Source organism: Trachurus trachurus, assembly GCF_905171665.1.
Source record: "Trachurus trachurus genome assembly, chromosome: 8".
Classification (NCBI taxonomy): domain Eukaryota; kingdom Metazoa; phylum Chordata; class Actinopteri; order Carangiformes; family Carangidae; genus Trachurus; species Trachurus trachurus.
In genome coordinates this window covers 21529424-21550152 of record NC_139905.1, presented here as the reverse complement: position 1 = coordinate 21550152, position 20729 = coordinate 21529424, and the positions used below count along the sequence as shown (strand labels likewise).

Below are 20729 nucleotides of genomic sequence, written 5' to 3'. Positions count from 1 at the left end.
TCATGCACACACGCTGTAATAAGCTATAGATCATAACAGAGTTTTATTTTCCAATGTGTCTATTTAATAAACTTTGAGCAAATGCCAGCTTTTTTTTGCATCATTCTTCTTCTTGCTTTAGGTGGATATTTGTCTTTTTAGCTATAACTCTTTGTCCAAAGGAGGGCAGCAGAGCACCAGACATACCACTGATGCTCAGGAAACCATGAAACGGACCAGACAGGACATCCTCAGATTGTTGGAGGAGATTGCTGAAGACGTACTTTAAATATTATGTCTGTGAATGACCCCTGACTCCTGAAATGATGCAGCAACTATGAGGAAATCCTGGATACAGCTATGAAATGTACAGTGACCAGAGAGGTTGTATTTTATATCCTGTTGATGTGTTTAAAAAAAAAAAATATATATATATATACATATTATTAGGCTACTTATAATATTATTAGCCTGTTTTATTTTGGTATGTCTAACATTCCCCTCTCATTGTAGCTTCACCTTTCCTGTTTTAGGTTTCTTGCTCCTGTGATTGACAACCCTGCCCCTAATGTGTTGCCCTTGTGTCTAATCTACATCCTCCTTCTCTACCAGTTCTTGTTTCTTTGCTCTTGCTGGTCTTCCAGCACATTCAAGCTTTAGCCTTATCGTGTATATGACCAGTTTCTTTCTTGACCTAGTGTTTTGCCTCACCTCTTGGATTTATTTGTCCATCCTGATAAACTACCTGTGTGCCCAACCAAGTTTGTGTTAAACCCCCTCTCCTTTTCTGAGTTGTGCATATTGAGTCAGTAGGCCTATTGCAAATATATTTTGATTAGAAAAGATGACAAGAAAGGAGGTTTACACAACCAAGTGAAAAAAGAAACATGAAAGAGTCGACTGGATTCCTACATCTATGACATGGTGGATGAAAAGCGAAAGTGAACTGTTCAAGCTGTTGAAAGGCAGCCTCATTTTGAAAACAAACATGGACCATTTTAATCTGACTGAATTGCCAAATAAGGTCACTTCATTCAAGCAAGGAGATGACGCTGGAGCACAAGGTCAGTTTAAAGCTGTTTATTAGGGCACCTAATAAACAGCTTTAAACTTTAAAGCTGTTCTTTAAGCTTTAACACCTGTGTCTCCTTGCTTGTTGCTCGTCTGTCTCCTCCCCTGAGACACACCAGTCTGCTATTCAGTTCCTCAAGATGAAGTGCGAAGGTTCTCCCTCTAAGATCAAAGCACTGGCACCTCATTTTTAGTCACCAAACATTGAATCCTTCATTAATAAATTGTAGTATCCAAGCCTAAATTTAATGCTGCTTTCAAAGCCACGGATCATACAATTTGTTTCAAACATTTATTAGCACACTTGACACTCATTTCTAAATACTCATTTAAATACTGTACTGTAGATAAATCTCAACAGACACCAGAGGTCACCATAAGAAAAAGTATATGTAATAATCAAATATGCATTATGTCAGTGCAGTTAAGTTTTTCACACAATTTATTTAAAATTAACTTAAGTCCGTCCTAACTGTTTCACGTCAACTCTATGGCTTAAAGGAAATTAATTAATGTCATCATCAACTACGTGTTAAAGAGTTAAAGGTCAGTTGTTATCAAAATAGAGAACAGAAATCCTTTAGAAGGAAGTGAAAAGAAGTTAATAAACAAGTGAAATGATCAGTGAAAAGAACAGACACAAGCCATGTGACTAGTGACGAACATGACACTTTTTATTTATACCAAAGTGTCAGATGACTGTGAGTATATTGAAAAATAACACCCACAGAGAGCATGTAAAAAAATACATCATTATTTTCACTATACACAAAAATAGAGGTGTATACCATTTAGAGAGAAAAAGCCCACAATTTACAATAAAAAATGTAAAAATACTTGACAAAATGATAGTGCAAATGTGCTTTATAAGTTTGTTCTAGCATTACCACCACCCCCTACACTTTGTGCAGTGCTGTGTGGTGCTGAGGGATTCATTATATCCAGCACTGAGTGAAATCTTAAAAAGAGCAAAAAGCAGCAAATCATTTTCATTCTCTTTTCTAAGTTTGTCCTTGTTGTCTTTTACACATTCATGTCCCAGAGAAGATGCTATGTAGTGTAAATGTGTGCATGAAATTGATGATAAAAACAGTTTGCAGTTGTGTGGTGAAGAGGTTTCGTATTAGTTTAATGCCAGACGATGCGGTTGTCCTGCTGCTGAAGATGCTCAAAGACTCCGTATGGAATACACTGGTTCCACATCCTGGGATGAGATGAGATAAGATGAGGTGAAATGAGATGAGAAAAGTTATATTTCAACAAAGATAAAACTATACTATTAAGTGGAATGACATGAGAGGGAAGAAATGTGATAACAATACTTTAGTTTGTGTTTTAGTTGTGGAGCAATTGAACATCTTCACTGAAAAAAAGAGGCAGTGATTACAAACTCACAGCTTTCTCACCTTAAAGTCTTGATCTTATTACAATTTCTCAGACTGGCTCCGAGGCTTTGTGCTCCAACATCTGTCAGCTTGTTATACATCACACTGTTAATCAGAGGAAAACAGGTTTAGATTTAAACTGTCTCTTCTGCTACTGATCTCTGTACACACCACTAAAACCCTTCCAAACATCCAGTAGCACTTAAACATATTAGCATAAGCATTAAACATTAAGCAATGGATCATTAGGTTAAATGTAAAAAAAAGTGAGATACAAAAACTTACTCAAGCTCAGTGAGAGAGGCCATGTGTGGGAGGACAGCTGCTAAACTGTCTGCCCCTTCATCAGAAATCACATTACTGTACAGGCTGGAAAAAATGGGAGGGAAGTGAAACTTAATTGTGGATTTACAGTGTGCGTCACCGTGGTTATGTAGGCATATGTGGCATATGTCTACTTTATTTACCTCAAGCAGTGTAGTTTGGGCAGGCCACTCAGCATGGTGGTCAGTTTCTTCACCCCATGGTCACCGATACAATTCTGTGATAGACTGGAAACCAGAAGAGAGCAGAGACTTACACGTGGAAATCTTACTGAATAAAAAGCTTAATAATACTCTTTTTGTAGTGTCAGTTCACACATAATGCTTTTTATATCACCACAGCCAAGGAGTACATTAAAAACAGGATGAGATCGGGGTCGAGAAGTTGTACTCACTTGAGAATCTCCAGGGAACAGAGTGAAGCTAAAGCATCAGCCAGTTTCTCTGCACCTTTGTCCCCTATCTTACTGTTCTCCAGACTGTGAGAAAACACACACACACAGAGATAGAGAGAGCAGCTGTCACTGGAAGCAAATACAAACAGACAGAGACAGATACACTGAGAAGTGAAGGTGTATATTTACTCTAAGTGCTGTAGATTCTGTAGACCTGGCAGGAGCTCCCATAGTAGAGGAAGACCCAGGAGACCTTTCTCTGGACCAAGTCTATGAGGGCACATCATCATCATTATCATCATCATTATCATCATCATCATCATCATCATTATCATCATAATCATCATCAAATCAACCAATCTGAAAGCCATGGCTTACTCAAACTCCAGCTTGTGTAGCTCCTTGACAGCTGGTACTCCCTCTGCCAGGATGGAATGTGACTGGCTGCAACAAGTTAACACAATGCACACTTCAATGGCTAGACACACGCTGCTGCAAAGTATCATGGACAAATGAATGCAGGTGCGTTTATGTGTGTGTGTCTCATATTACCTGTCCGACAGCCTCTTTTGCATATGGATGTTCACCAGCTTTGCCAGGTGCTCCACATGACACACCTGCGTGGCTTTCAGAGGGTGGATATTCAACTTGGACACGGCCACTTGTAGGAGCTCCTCCTCACCACTCTGCTCTAGCTGCTCCCACAGGGTGATAACATCAGCAATGCATGCCCTAGGGGGACAGCCAAGAGTTCAGTTTCATGCATAGATAAAAGAGTGAACAACATTTAATAATGTAGCAAATCAGCTAAAATGAGATTAACATTTGTAAGGCTCCTTCAGCAGCACTCTGGTAGTAACTGTGGCAAATTCACCCCAGGCTTTTAAATCCTTTGCCTGCAATTGTCGGCTAAGCGGAAAACACTGGCAGATTATATCAGATGTAACTAGCTTGCTAAATTTAGCATATGTAAGCGTCTTGCCCTGTGATAGGGCCTCTTGGGCCTCTTGGCTCCATGTTAGCCTTTTTCAAGAAGAAATTTGTCTACTGCACGTCATGCACATAAATTCTGGATGTGGATATGATGTGCCTCATTGGGATTGTTTGGTGCAATAACCAGTGAGGTTATATTTTCAATCTTATTCATGTTTGTTGTATTACTTCCCTTTTTATTTTGTTGTGTTTGCACTTGTAGCTTCACACTTCCTGTAAGTTTCCTACTAATGTGTTACACATGTCTCTAATTCTCTACTAGATCTTGTTCCTGCAATCTAGCGGTTCTTTTAGTACATCCCTGATTGACTGGACAATTTACATGTTGGGGGAGGAGCTTTACGTTAGCAAGAAGTTTTGTGAACTATACCATTACCTGTATGTGTTGATGCTGTTGATCCCCACCAGTGCTCTCAGTCCAGAGACCCGTATCCCAGAATCCTCCAGGTCCAAGCAGAAACTTCTGCCTTCCCTTCCACCCCTTTCGAGAACGTTCTGCACAGTGAACACATCCGGCGGGTTGAGTGGGACTCCATGAAATGTCAAGACTTCTGGAAGATTCTCTGCCAGGTGAGTGTCCAATCGCACACTGGCAATGCCTCTGCTATCATTGCCACGCGTGAAACTTGCTTCACAAACATAGTGACATGCCTCCAGGACCTGGGCCGGAGTCAGGTCGCTGTGAGAAAGACCCTCAAGGTGTTTGGTGACTAAAGCCTGCTTGTTGACCACCATATCTCTAAAGGATGTCTCTTTGGTTGAGTGAAGACTCTGCAGCTCTGTTCTGTCATGGAAAAGGAGGCCGGCTGCGAATCGCTGGGTGAGCTCGAGCTCCTCTCGTTGAGGTCGTCGACGTCCCTTCGGACCGGACTGGAATGGGAGGGTCTGGAGGAAGTTTCGGTCTGATAAAGTCCTAGGGAAACAGAAAATGGGAGCGAGTTAGGGAAATTCAATCTACAACACACACATCTAAGAAAGGACAGAGTTCTCTTTAACGGTCAACCACATTTTATTGACCCTGTTATTCTAATAGAAACTATTTTTTGTCTGATAAAATAAAGTTGAGTTGAGTTGATAAACTGTTGATTTTTACCTTGACAAAGAGAGATGGAAACCTGCCAAGTAACTCTGTAGGAAAGGGTTGGCCCACAACACAATGTGTTCATCTTTGGCGTCAAAGTTTTCCATATCCATCCTTTTTTCTTCCTTCCTGTCTTCTATCTCTCTTCCTTCTACTTCATCCTTGTCCTGTCCTCCTCCTTCCTCCTTTTCACCACCCGACACAACCGGTCTTGTCCTCAGAGTGTGAGAGAGGAGGAGCCTTGTTCTGAGGCCAAAACCTTTAAGTTTGGCAGACAAGGTTCGTCCTGTGGGAAGGACGGACGAGTTGGCTTTGACCCCCTCCCAAGCCAAAGAGCTCAATTGGGTCAGCAACTCTCTCTCTTCCTCATTCATCCCACTACTCTTCATATCCTCTCCATCAACCTGATTTTCCTCTTTCCCCTGCTCTTTTTCCCTCCTTGATCTTTGGCTACGAGAGCGAGCACGAACCTGTGCTCTGCCCTTTGCCTGAGAGTTTTTTCTTGTTTGAGTACCATCTGAGGTTTGTGCCTGTGTTTCTTCCTCGGCTTGCAAAGACATTTGTGTTGCATCTTCAGCCTGAGAGTGTGTGCTCTTATTGTCCTTGTCCATTTTCAAACGAAGCACTTGATGGCAAAGCCCGGTTAAAGTTCTTGGTAGGACCTCCACACCTTTGGACTCTTCCAGAACCATGCACACCAACCGACATAGTCCAGGGTTCCAGCAGAGGAGATGGAGATAGCTGCAGTTTTTTAAGCAGTCCAAAGCAGATGCTCTGAGGGAAGGATCAGTGAAGTACTGGGACAAATATGCCTCTATGTCTGTTGGAGTAAAGCCACATACCTCCAGAAAGCTGTCTGCCCGCCGCATAAGCTGACTGGCAGTGCCTCTTGGCCGTGTAGCGAGCAGAAGGGTGCATCCTGAAAGAAGGACCCTCTGAAGGATGGCAGAGTATAACTGTCGTACTGTGTAGGTCTGTGCTTTACTGTCTTTCTGTAACATTGTTATCAAGTCTTTTTCTTGAGTCTGTAGGAGACTTTCGTAGTCCCGCAACTCATCAAACCCATCAAAAATAATGAGCACACGCTTAGGGGCTGCAAGGATTTGAGCGTACACTGCTTCAGGGTCCATGCAGGAGGGGGCAGAGGAGGAGAGGTTTAACAGGAGGGTCTGAAGGCTGAACGTGGGCTTGGTTAAAGTGAGTGCTTTGCCGTCTAGTAAGAAGACAAAGTCAAACTGAGGGATGCAGTCTTTGGACCAGTCAAGGCACAGCTTTTTGATCAGGGTGGTTTTTCCCATGCCGGCATTACCAAATAGCAATATGCAGCGTTTGGATTTATCTCCATTTGAGCCTTCAAAGATCTGAGAGGAAGAAGAGCAACATAAAGGTACTTGTGAGTTAAGGCCAGCAATTTCTGGGAGATGAAAATATTCAGCATCACAGTGTTGACTTTGTGTGTGTTGAAAAAAACCTCATCACTCGATGACAAGTTTTTTTTCTCACCCAACTGTTAGCTATCCAGTGATGCTTACCTGACTCCGTCCCAACAAGCTTCTTTGACGATCTGTATCTCCCATGATAATTAGCTCCTTGTCAAGACATTTGTTTGTATTTTTTCCAGAGCGAAGAATCTCTCTCCGGCTCACTGGCACATCTACATAATGGGAGCTTAGTTTAAGGCCCTCCTCCATATCCTGGCAAGTTTGACTCATGTGGGATTTGACTTCCTGAATGTAGTCCTGGACAACCTCTGAAAAAGAAACACAATTGAATATCAAGCTGGCCTTCCCCGAAATACAAAAAAGAACTTTTTAGACACAATTAGAAGAGTAGACTTTAAGTATATGGTAACTTACGTGGAATATCGCGAACAATGGGGGACTGAGGAAGAGGTGATTCTTTACATGGTGACATCTCTGAAATGCAAGAAGTCATGATATTTATAACATGACAGTAACTCTAGTGGGTAATTTATGCACATGGAGTTGACAGGTACACACCATTACTTGGAGAGACAGGTGAGGTACAAAGGGGAGGCATGGCTTTGCTAGCAGTGTCTGACAGAGATCCTGTTGGTGATGAACTCATTTGGACTGGAGCTATTGCCCCGTCAACTACAAACAGAAGAGAAGAAAGAAGATGGCATGTTAACATAACAAGAGTAGCTAATTGTGGTTTATATAGCCTACATTTGTAGAACTTTTATTACTCACCCGGGGATGGTGGTTGCACTTGCCGTTTGCAGGGGGGTGAGGTGGCAGGAACTGTATTAGAGAGAAGGGTTAGAGACAGAGTGTACTGTGTACTGTTGCCACATGTGCAATAAATAGACATAAAGGTGTGAAGTAGAGTCACACAGTGTGTACAGTTGATTTCATAGAGTGAGTGCTTATGCAGAGGAGCGATATGAAAAGGGTTCGTACCCATTCAATTTTCAGTCTTATGCTAATGAGCGTTTCTAGCATCGCTACACTAGCTCAACCACAGTGAGCATTGGATTCTTGGTCACCTCTCTTACTGAGGGCCTTTTCCCCTGGTTATTCAGTTTGACTGGGTGGCCCTCTCTAGGAAGAGTCCTGGTTGCTCTACTTTGTCCAAAAAGCCACAACCCTCTGGTAAACTGGTTTTTGCTTAGACATGCAGTGTCAGTTGTAAGACTTTGTCTCAGGTGTGTGCCCATCAAAGTCATGTCCAATCAATTGAAATGGCCACTTCCTGGACACTTTCTGAACACAAAATTGGAGGATGAAAACAGACATGAGTGGAACGTGGAAGAAGTTCACATGATGATCTCACTACAACCACTAGGAGTCAGAAAATTTCAAACCCTTTTCCCGGAAAGGGTGTTGGGATATTCATGTTGTTGTTTTGTTATGTCACCAGTTACATAACTTCTGATAGAGACAAAGCTAATATTAAAAGGTGTGTGGTACTGGTTACTAATCACAACTCTATCTGAGGCACTCTACAAGAATAACCAAAACATCTCAGCTTCACAAACAGGTTTTGTTTGTGAAGCTTGTTTGTGTGTGTTCTGTGTTGTGTTGTGTGTTTGTATTGGATTGAATAAGAATAAGTAGGAGGGAACCCAGTGTTTGTCAGTGCTTAATTTACCTAATAATGGAAGCAGGACTGGAAGACCAAAAACTGATGGAGAGAACTTCAGAGTCTGAACATATCCTGGATGATCTGGGATGATAATTTGAATGGGGTGAGGGAGGTGTACAATTCTTGGGGGAGTGGTGGTGGGGCCCACTGCCTCCACGGGATTTGGCTCCAATCCTGTGTCGTTGCCTGTCAAATAACAATGCAACAGATAAGGTTGTTAACATACTGTACCCTCGTTTTGGTAACCTTGACCTTATCAAGATGGGAGTTTGCACAAAGAAAACAAGTTCATAGTTTTTGTTTCACAACTAACAATATTGAAGTCAAAGACTTTGTGTATTGAATGAAGCTTTCAAATTTGTGGGCTTTTTGAGTTTGAATTTTACCAAGCAAAGTATCTCAACCCCCTCAGTTGGTCTTTTCAATTATTTACAGTAGACAAAGGCTATGCTGGCCGTGTCTGGGAAGGTAATCAACCACAAACACCATACTAATACGACTGTCTGTCTTTGTCTGAAAACTCACAACCAAACTGTACTAAAAAAGTACCAAATTAATAAGGAGGAAGTTTGATGTGGTGATGACAGTTCTTCTTTTGTCTGATCAATGTGCCCACTCTGTCTGATGACTTCAAAATCAAACATCCTGTTTCTTGATCTGCTTTCCAGTGCCAGAAAGGAAACAAGTCAAGCAAGACCAGCCAACATCCCCTTCACCCATCACGCTGAAGTCACTGCTGTTACACTTGTCTGCATAATAGCACCTGCAGTAAACCCTCATGTTTCAAAACACTAATTTAATATCACAGCCGACTTGTCCAGTTTGTAGCCAGATTGATACAGCCTTTCTCATTTATTTCTCCTAGGCCCCTTTTGACAGTGACTTGAATTAGTAGATTTTCTTTTCTGAGGCACATGAGTTTTTTTTTTCTTTTCAAAATGCTCCTTTAAGTGTCTGTTGCTGAGCTGCATCAAGTTGCACAAGGTGTGTTGGACACGTACTTGGAGTGACAGCTGGCTCATCCTCTGCCTCTTCCCTTTGTGGTTTATCTGCAAAAGTTGTAGTATGAACATTAGGCTCTTCAGTGTTAATTGGCTTTTAGCAAACATCACATGAAGACAGGCACACACCTGTGCTATGCTTGCTATGGTTTTTAATTGTTTTTAAACCACAAATCATATCAGCATATTAGCATTTTTTTTCCAATTTTTCCTACTGGGCCTGGAAGCCATTCTTATTATATGATTTTGTATCTCAATAGTAATTTAAACTATATTCTTGACTTTCTAACAACAGGTTCTCACATGAAGGATCACTGTTATGATCTTGCTATGACCCAACAGAGAAATGAATAACATCCACAAAAAGCATGGCTTTCATCATGGGCTGATTTATTAAATTAATCAAACATGGCCCTGGACTCTGTTCTTGAACAATATAACTGACTATAAAAATGAGAAGTGCTGTAACTCTAACTATCTGATGGACAGGTGGCCAGCAGGAGATTGAGCAGGCTTTATATTTCACGGTAATCTAGATATCGTAACTGGATGTGGAAAATGTCATAAATCATCAAAAACCAGTAATGCAAACAAACATGCTGGGTATGTCACCTGCAGTTCTTCGCTTTTTTGGTTTGGATGGTGTGTTTTCATCAGTGCACCGCTGTGACCGGGTAGACCTGGGGGTCGTTGTAGCTGCAATTCCAAAATAAGGTTTTATGTATATGACAAAGGGCAGTTTTCACAAAATTGAGCAGCAGCTGGCACTTGCAATCTACCTCGCTTTCTTTCCCCCCTTCTGTTTGAGCGGCCTTTCACTTTGTTCTCTGGACTCTGCTGGTAGCTGCCTGGGCAGGGCCGCTCTTTTGGCACATCAACATCACCTGAAATGCATAAAAGAGGAAGTAAACAAGTCAGTGAAGCGCTCAGCAGACACAGTAACCAAAAATGGTTGCTATTTTAGTGCATTCCAGAACTGAGAAAGAAGATAGTGAAGCTTTTTCTGTAAATGTCTAAAAGATTCAAAAAAAAAGGAAGTGGCACATGGGGTAAAATTTAGATCACTGAAACATGCCATGTCTAGTTTATAAATGTAATAGAACAAAAGCTTTCTGTTGACAGTCGTCTTTCTTTTGGAGGGTTTGAACACCATTGCCCCTTGATCTCTTCAACCACCGAGTGTCCCTTTTTTTTCAAATAAATCACTGTATTGCTTTGGGCTAATTATAAAGACAGAGAAATCACCGTGGGGTGTGAAATACTATGGTGATACCTAATTTTTTAAGAATATTTACTGTTACATCACGCAGCGGCGTAGCCATCATTTTAGAAGTGAGGGGGACAAATTGTTCAAAGGTCTATTGAGTGATTTATCATCCTCTCGCATTCAATTGCACCTCTCCTTAGCAGCTAAAGAACCACACAAACAAACAGAACAGCACCAGGAAACCGACTTTAGCTCTTTAAAAATGATATACAAAGTCAAAATCTAAACTAAAATTGAGTTGACATAGAATGACCCTGAAGTGTGGGGGACATGTCCCCCGTGTACCCCGTGCGTCCGCTACGCCCATGACATCACACATATGTTGTCAAAATGAGGCTTCAATCAGGAGAAGTATTTCCCCGTCTCATTATACTTCCTCATCTCTCTGGTCCCGTAATCAGCTGAACATGTCCTATCACATTTCACCAGGATCCCAATCGTACAGTCATGTTGTTGTTAACCCGTTGTTGTTAACCCCACTCATCTAAACACACCGTCAGCAAGCATTTCTTGTTTTAGGACATGAAATGATATTAAAGCTTTGCTCAATCTAACATATCCAAGACTTTCCTAATAAAGTAACTTTAACACCTTTTGAAAATATCAGATGAAAATTTAAACTTCTTCTACAGTTTTAAACCAGTCCATTTATGGACATGTTTTCTTTTTCTGCATTAGTTGCCTGCTGATTGATTCAACAATAATTGTAAAATGAAAACGGCGAGATTCTTACTGAAGCTGTTGGATTCCTCGCCAGGATTCAACCATGCATCTCCAAAGAGCACATCTGTGTCTAGGTCAAGAAAAGCATGAAGGGAATCAGACCATAGATCACCTTTTCATTGCCTCTTTAATATTTGAATTTTGCCATTAATCATTTGAATGAGAAACTCTGTCAAAATCCAAAAGTGTGTTTGCAACTTACCGATTGTGGGTAGGAAGTCATCTTTCATGTATTCAGCCAAATCTGAAACAAAAATCATCAGCATTATTGGACAAAAAACTAGCTACAGTTTTCATATAACTCATTCAGCTAATTACCCATTCTAATTGAACAAACCTATGGACCTGCATTATTTTTCAGATGCTGCTTTCTTAAATACAGTATTTGTTTGTTATAATGGTTTTATACTGTACTGGCATCAGTATCATTTGAGTCTCTATTCTGCTTCCAAATGAGATCTCTCCACAGGCCTTTTTTCATGTGTTCCTTCATGTAAATTTACTCTGCAGAGACAGGTCAGTCATATTCAAACAATACTAACCTGGTAGATCTGAGAGATCTAATGTGGTAAACGGTTCGTGATCTACTTCATGCATCTTGGCACCTGATGACACACACAAAGAATGAAGAAGAATAATGAAAAAAAATGAAGCTACTGACAGATGAAAAAACAGATGAATGAAAACATGGTGTAACATGTTGCCTCATATTGAGTTGATGCCTGAGTGCACTGATCCTGTTTGTTTCACAAGCTAAACTCAGGTGCAGATTCAGCAGTGTCATTCCTGCTACCACAAATAGTTGTTATCAAGCTTCACACATGTTCCCACACTAAGTTTGAGAGTTTCCTGGTTATCAAATCTCACTGAAAACACAACACTGTTGTCATTGTTCTCTGTGTAGATGTAACCAGAGAATATAAATACAATAAATAAATGCAATCCTCTGAATCACAAGTGTCAGTCCCACGTACTGCCTTTGTTGTGTGCTGGGTAAAATGTGTTTACATTAGCATGAGATTTTCCCAAATGAATCAGTACCATATTGTCATTTTAAAGGCAAGTCATCTCTTGACTTTTCACATTTGTCTAGAGATGACTCAATCAACAACAAAACATGTGAACATGTTGGAGCGATGTTTAGCTCAATTGGTAGAGCAGCCACCCCTTGTGTTGAGGCTACAGTCCTCACTGCAGACAGCCCCGGTTCAAATCCTGCACCAAGTGGACCTTTCTTGCATGTCGATCAAATTATAGGAAACTAGTCAAAATGAACCTACAAAGAAAAATATTTTTTTTTGTTAATTAATTGTTTTCCACCAATACAATAAACATGCAGTGCCTAAATACAGTGCCACATACTCCTTTCCATCACAGTCCAAAATAGAACAAAATTAGTTTTTATTTTTTTTAGATTTCACTCACTACACTGTAAGTGATTTTATGTATCGAGACCCAGGACTCATATTTTGTTGGTCTCCCAGTGCCTTGCAGAAGTACCAGAATAGTCATTAAGTCCAGCTTTACTTTCCTTTCTTCTGGACAACCAGGCCAGGAAGCACAGAGAACAAGCTCTGAGGAAGGAAAGTAAGGATGAAGGAAGTAACTGTTGAAAAACTACTGCTTTTACCGTTCAGTGACGTGTGGAAAGAAAGAAAGAAAGAAAGAAAGAAAGAAAGAAAGAAAGAAAGATGATATTTAACACAGTCTGTAATTTTGTGCAGTTACAAAAAACAGTGCCAATCATATATTTATCTTAACATATATATTTATAACATCAGGACCAACCAAAATAAGTCATGGAGATGTTTATTCATGAATGAATAAGATAGGCAGCAGTGTGACTGTGACTGTGAGGTTAGCACTTTCACCTGTTGCTCTGAATGTTTTTGATCAGACGTTTTCCTCGCCTTTCACTGCGCTGCTCAGAAAGCATGACCCTGAATATTGAGTACACATACACACACACTTGTAGCATCAGGAACTGCAACTCTGTTTTCACAGATACAGGAAGACCAACGTGTGAAGACTGACTTCGAGTGCATCTTGATACAGCGTCAGATTGATGCTCTTTGGAATCATAAGTGCTGGTGCAAACTGGTTTTAAGTCTGCTTGTTTTCATGAGTTGCCATCTTGCAATAAGATGACCTGATTTAAATAAAGTTGGGTTGTCAAGCTGATTTCCAGATAATCGGCTCATCACCAATTAACCCTGGAAAAGGTGCTTCAGAACCCTCCATCTTTAGTTGTTTTATGTCAAGATGCAGAGAGAGTGAACCACTCAGTGCTGCTCAGTTCGGCAGAAACTCCTCTGATGGGACGGAGTGAGACCGAGTGTTTGTCTGTCAGCTTTATGGCACACTCTCTACTATCCAACCGATCACACTTTATCATGACGACCAAGCTCAGACCACTACTCCACATGACAGCACTACTATAGCCTCCACCAGATGAATCACCATCAAATATTACTGCAATACAGGTGACCGTTTTGCTTATTATTATTATTATTATTATTATTATTATTATTATTATTATTATTATTATTATTATTTACTGTAATAAAATGCAGTTGCGGTAAACACAGGAAATATTTAAAATAAAACACATCTTTCTTTATTTCTAGAACTTTAGAATATAATCAACCGCCCTCTGGACAGAGGACATTCTGTCTTTGAACGTCTTAGGCAAATGTTCTGAGAGCAAAAATGAACAGACTACAGAACAGTTTTTTATGGCAGTACCATTTTATTTGTTGCTTTGTTTATTATAGTTTTTATAGCAGGACTATTATTGCACGAAACACAGCAATAAAACCATGCCACTAACATTACAGAAGGTAGATGTTTGTGGGTTGCGTGTTTGCTTATTATAAGTTACCTTGTTGAAATATTCACTCATTATTCATTTTTACATAATTTTGGTAGATAAATGATCTTTTGTGGTCACAATAAGGATTGCATTCCAATTTTGTTGTTTCATACAATGACAATAAAGGTATTCTTTCTACTCTATTTAAAAACATGGACCTATTATAAGACCAGTATCTTCTGCCTCATCTTTATATAACAGCATCATCATGCCACATTTCGACTGAGCAATAACAACTTGGCCAGCAGTGTGGGAGTTGGCTGTGAAGTTTATAGTCTGCAAGTAAAACATTAATTCACATATTAAGAGCTTTGCTTCAAATGTAGAAGTAAAATATTTGTCTTGTAAGTGCATAACTGTATGTGCAGTACGATTTTACTATCCAACCCTGAAAATAGACAGAGGGACAGAGTTCCTATACTTTTCTTGGCAATAGCAGGCAGGTCACATTACATCACATTGAATCACATTGAATCGCATCGCATCATCAGGTAACATTAGCAGCAGGTCATGATAGATAAGTGACTTGCTGCATGTAACCATCGAAATAAACTCATCAGAAGTCTGTCCGACAGCCAGGACACAGACATCAACTGTGGACTTTCAACTCTATTGTTGATCTCTACTTTTGCTCAAACAATACATTTCAAATGTCATAAACTTGTTTCCTGTCCCCACTGTATCATCATGCTGTGTAATGCTGAAAGATTGTTCACCAGGTGTTAATGCTATTTTAATCTACTTAATGAGAAATAGCTGGTTTAACGCTTGACAACACACACAATAGCAGCCTGGCTATGAGGAACTTACCAACCAAAATACACACCATGCTTCATACTCTCACAACCACACTTGACCAGCAAAAAAGCAGCCCCATAACACATGCCCTGCTAAAGAACAAGATGGAAAAGGAAATAAAGAAAATCCTTAAATATGATTAAATCTTCTTATCAAAGACTGGAATTTCTTGGTTTCTCCAGTTTCCACACATGATGACCAAAGCAGTAGTGACTTAAGGAAATCGTATAACTTTCATTTAGTTCCTTGGTAACCCCCTACATTAGGCTACCATGTTTCCACTACTTTGCCTAACAACAACTTTGGAAAAAGGGGGGCCATGTTGTGGCAAGACCCTGATGGAAGTCATGTTTCACACGTGCGTAATGGAGTTTAGCCGCCTTATGATTTAAGGACACAAAGAACCCAATCAAAACTGATATGTACAAATCTCGATATTGGCATAATTTAGACAATTTAAAAGCAGGAATGCAGGATGCGTCTTTAGACTTCATTTTAATGCTCCTCGCCCAATAATGCAAGTTATATGGACCATAAACTTTAACATCGCACAAAATTCAACAAAACAATTTAAAATGACAACAAAGTGACTCATATACCTGAAACAAGTGCGGTTAAATGGGAGAGTCCCGACGCGTGGTCAGAGTCAAGTCTGCGCACTTTGGATAAACGTACCCAAACTGCTCCATCAGAGCCGGGATAACATTTACCTGTTGGGGCGGCCTCACTGGGTGATGCTGCGGTCCTCTGACCTCGGGCTATATATTCCCTGCGTGATTAATTCCCGACTGTAGTGAATCAACACATCAACATCAACCGCGGTATAGACTGTGTGTCCTCAAACGACCTGCATCTCTCGGTGCGCACAAACCTGCCGCCCAACAATAAACTCTTTTACTTTCACTTTGGCCCTATAGACGCCAAGCTGAGTTTTGGTATAAGGTGGGCGGGGGTCTGTTTCTGGAATGAGCAACAGTTTTGATTCAGTTTGTACAAATCCATCACTGCACCTTCAGTGAAACAGATCATCAATCAGTCCAATTTTCTATAAAAATCATCCTCTCCTCTCCTCTCATGTCTGTCTCTCCCCTGGGCTCTGGGACCTTTAAAATGATCAGAATCTTAATTGATCATTAATATTTCCATATATTCCTCCCATACAGTTACAGGAAACATACCTCTTGTAGACCCCCAGGGACCAACCTGCAGCTGCCAAATGCATTAACACATTTTCTCACCTAACTCAAATAGCTGACATCATATTAGGATAACTTTAACTGTGTTCCCATCAAGTCTTTCCTTTCTATCTAACCGTGCCCAAGGAACCACCTGTTTACCCTCCTGCCTTCCGGAAAGCGCTTCAGGTGATTACATAAATCTTGGACAAACAAACTAAAGAGCAGTTTCTTCCGCACAGCAATACACACCCTAAATAGACAATGACACACTCACCTGTGTAACTATCCCTACTTCATGGGCAATGTGCAAACTAACCAAAAAGAATAGCACTTTGACTCTTGTATAATTTTTTCTGTTAAAACTATTTATTAACATGTGCATGATGTCTGCATGAGTGTGTGAACGGCTGCTGCAGTATTTATTTGTATGTTTTTCTTTCATAAGCACCTTACACGAGAAGCACTTGTAAATTTTGTTGTATATTTCTGTGATACAATGACAAGACTTGAAAAGCACTGATCTCTTCCTAAGTGCATGCCACGGGCTGCACAGTACATTCATGTTTATTTTTCAGAAGCCTCCTGCATTTGTCTTTGATACTGGGTCCTTAATTACATCGTGAACATGATCATCTTTAGTTTTATTAAACAACTTGTGTTGTTAATACTGCAGCTACTGTTTATTTTATAATGAACTATGAGTTACAGTAGTGAAGCTCATTTTGCTCAGCTAAGTTACTAAGCCACTAACTGCCCTCGCCACCACAATGTGTGAAAAACAACATGAAAAACCTGTGACCCACTGGCATGGAGGAGGAAATTACAGTAAGTTTTGGTGACGCAGTGGAAAGTACCTGTATTACCTGTTCATCAATCAACAACTGATAAAACCCTTATTAAGTGCTGAATATTTCACCAGACAGGCTCATGCCTTTAATACCAGGCACTCCATCCTGGTTATTTACCGGCAGAGTTATTTCCTTTAGAAACACTGAATGTGCATGCACACGCACGAAACTGGACCTAGCAAAAATGCTGGCAGATTAACTGCAGATGCAGCCCAGACGTGTTGCTCTAGCTCCACCCTTTTAATTGAGAGATAACCATTCATTAGGTCAGACATCCTCTGCCAAAAATGTGTGGTATGCAACGACAGCAGAGGTTTATCGTGCCTACTAATGACCACATAAATTATACAGAGACCGTGTGGCTTTCGGACAATTTTAAACCCAATCCGGTCTTTAAAAGATTTAAAATGAAACTGAAAGCAAACCCTCCCAACCTGCCAAACCCAGTTTTGGCATTAGCCAACAAAAGGAGCCACATAAGGGCTGTGTTGACTTGCTGAATGACATAACCTATCCTATTAACAAGAGATGTTGCCTTCCTTTTTGTTTTGGTATTTGTAATGGAAAGCACCTAGAAATTATGAGCAGTAAAAAAGTGATGCCCAGGTGCACATGAAAAGAAGGTTTTGACAGTATTCCTGTAAACCCACAAGTTTCCTGCGAAGAGAAAATAGAAGACCAGACAACAGTGAAAGTATCAATATATAACATATGTGATGTATGTGGTGTAAACTTACCCCAGTGTGGATCCACTCTCTCCTCATCCTCTTTACTCTCATGGAAGTCTGATGAGCCATCGATGCTGCATCTTGCAGTGCCATAAGCAGTCCTGAAAACATTTTCTAAGTTGTCTTGAACACCTAATGTAATGCTATGATCAGTTTGTGAGTAAAGTGAGTCATCATGTGTGTTAGTGTCTGTTGGAGTGCAAGGTGACAACAAATCTGCCACATCTCTAAATCCAGCATCTACGTAACCTGTCAGACGCATCAGGTCATCAGTAGTGTCAACTGTCCCGTCAGCTACACAACAGACACTGAGGTGACCCCCTAGGCAGGTGTCTGTGATGTTGTTGTTAGTGTCCGTCGCTGTGCACGCCTCAACAGGTGAGACATTTCCTGCTGCCGCTCCACAGTAATTGAAACGATCCGCGATCAATCCAGTCATCGCCAAGCTGTCGAACGCAGAGAGGCAGAGGCCTTTCAGGGAGTCAGCGGCTACTCTTGTATCCAAACCGAAGCCTGTGTCTGTGGCCTCTACGTCCGTCAACTCCAACTTGTCAGTGTACAAACCCAGAGACCTGCAAGCCACTGTGAGCTCCATTTCCTCTTCCAAATTTAGTTCAGGGCATTGTGCCTCACGGTATGGTGCTGTGCTTTCACTTGTTGCACAGTCAGTTGTTATACAAGAAACCAGAGGCAGTAACATCCTCTGTCCTCTGTCCCAGTGCTGCCATAGAGGAACGGCTATCCTCCTGGCCGCCTCCTCTACTCTCTCTAACCACTCCCTTTCACCCTCCAAATTCCCCCAATCAGTTCTTTCACTATCACTTATTAGCTTCTGCACTGATTCTGCACTTGTCAGCAACTCTGTGATTTCATCACTGAATTTAAAACTGTACTGATCATCACAGGCGATGGTAGTAGAGCCCCTCGAATTTAATGAACCACATTTCCACACCCGGTTGAGGTGACCCTGATGGGTGATGGGTCCTTGAGGAATGATCTGACCAGGTCTCGCTTCCCAAGCTGGATTGCCGTGGACAGACGCGGCGGTGATCCCCTCAATGAGCCGATGCAGACTCAGGCTCTTGCTGTAGGCTTCTGAGACGATCCGCTCCTCCACCAAACCCTGCAGCAGAGCCTGGATCTCAGCAGGACAGGCGCAGGTCAGAACCAGCCGCACGCCCCCCAGAACCTCTTCGAACTGGGTCATGGTGACAACGATGTCTGATCCCGGGACATTGACATCTGACAAAGGATTCAGCTGCTTGTAGGGGTGATCGAGTTGATACTTTAAAGGGACACAATAGTTTTACTCAAGAGGCGTTCACATCAATAGAAGGAGGTGTTTGTGCAGTTTAATGGGCGGTCCGTCTGAAGAATTCTTCACTTTTTTTGCGTGTGGGAATGAATCTGGGAGAGGCTTTTACTTCCTGTGAACAGTGATATCATAATTATAAAGAATGTTTCATGTTCACACTAGGAGAAAGGGAAATGGACTGTCTTTCAGTTTTGCATTCTCGTCACTATACAACTTACCAAACTTACTTAATCAATCTTCAAACTTTTTATTCGCACTTAATTTCGTTGGAAGGTACCTAATTTTTGATCGCAGAAAACAAACACACATTACTGAGTCCACTATCACACAGTCTCTGTGCAACAGAAAACCACAGCAGAGGAAATACACTTTCTCATGTCGCTTATAAAACCACACTTTCAGTTTAATTCGGTGAGACAGGATCTAACATTTTCTTATTCCTTGTTTGCGATCATAAACACCCAATACACACCCACATCGTTGACAAGTAACAAAGTGTCGTTATAAGTTTTGTCTTTAATTTGTTATTCAAACGCTAAAGTGCAAACCTGTGTTTCTATGAGCGGTGCATGAGTCAACCCAAGTATCTACAGTATTTAGGGCATTAGAACTGGTTGGGTGAAAAAGCTTAGGCCTTCCTGTTAAGACCTGGATTTATAAAGAAACTCGATACCTTAGTACAGTGTTTTTCAACTTTCAATTTTAACTAATTATTATTCTTTTTAAAATTATGATTAAAAACGCCATACACAATCTTAAGTGTATTCTATGCTTTTACTTTCTGTAATATAAATCGAGTTCAAGCATATAAAAATATCTGAGCTGGCGCATCTTGATTGACGGGGTCGTCAGAAATTTGTGATGGGTCATAAACCAAAAAAGGTTGGGAACCACTGCCTTAGTATCATCACACGTCCTGCAAGTGACAAATATGGACACTGAAGTAATGGGGAGACACAGCTGCCTTTATAAAGATGAAATATTATTTCAGTTTTTGATGGGTCAGAAACCTATTTTGTAGCCTCTATGTATTAACTCCTTCAGACACACTGCCTTTTTAGAAGTGAGCCTCAAACATTCAGGTCCTTATTGTCCTCTTGGTGAAGATTACACATGAACTTGCCCGTTTTTTGAGAATATGGTGAAGGATGACTCATCTGACCATATGACATTTCTCCCCCATAGGTTGAACCAGTGACATTGATCTCTCATTCATATCCCTCTCTTGCTTCTGTTTTTACACAATGCACAAAGACCAGAGTCATCAAATGTGCTGTCCATCAAAACCTCTGACCCTATTTACATCTTTCCCACAGATCTGCAACTTTTGTCACTGTCTCTATTTCAATACTGGAAACTATCCCTTTAACGGTGTTAAAGGGATAGTTCAACATTTTGGCAAATTGGCCCATTGCCATAATCCCTGTAGTCTTAAGAGTAGGTTCGTTACCTTGAATTGTCAGTGCAAGCTATTTTTAGAACGGCGGAGCAGAGCCGCAAGCTGCTCAGAGCTATGCTACAGAGGCTAATGGGATTTCTTGGTTTCCCTCATCAAACTCAAATCAAATACACAATGCAACAACTCTAAAACACTCTCATGGACAAGTTGTGACCTGCACATTCACCACGCTATGAGATAATAACGGAATGTTACGAGACAGAGT

The 20729-nt window shown here is 40.8% G+C and overlaps 1 protein-coding gene across 1 annotated transcript; it reads right to left on the bottom strand.

The window, feature by feature from the left end:
• Window positions 1-1950: 1950 nt before the first annotated feature.
• ciita (class II, major histocompatibility complex, transactivator) lies at window positions 1951-18957 on the bottom strand (the record flags this gene model as incomplete). Its single annotated transcript, XM_083977706.1, has 22 exons — window positions 1951-2254; window positions 2457-2540; window positions 2721-2804; window positions 2903-2986; window positions 3154-3237; window positions 3343-3423; window positions 3532-3597; window positions 3706-3885; window positions 4523-5059; window positions 5240-6588; window positions 6760-6977; window positions 7084-7143; window positions 7228-7341; window positions 7441-7491; window positions 8342-8521; window positions 9337-9384; window positions 9949-10032; window positions 10116-10220; window positions 11337-11396; window positions 11529-11570; window positions 11869-11931; window positions 17760-18957. The coding sequence occupies 22 exons, from the start codon at window positions 18955-18957 to the stop codon at window positions 2179-2181; spliced, it is 4848 nt and encodes a 1615-aa protein (XP_083833832.1). The 3' UTR covers window positions 1951-2178.
• Between the last annotated feature and the right edge of the window lie 1772 nt (window positions 18958-20729).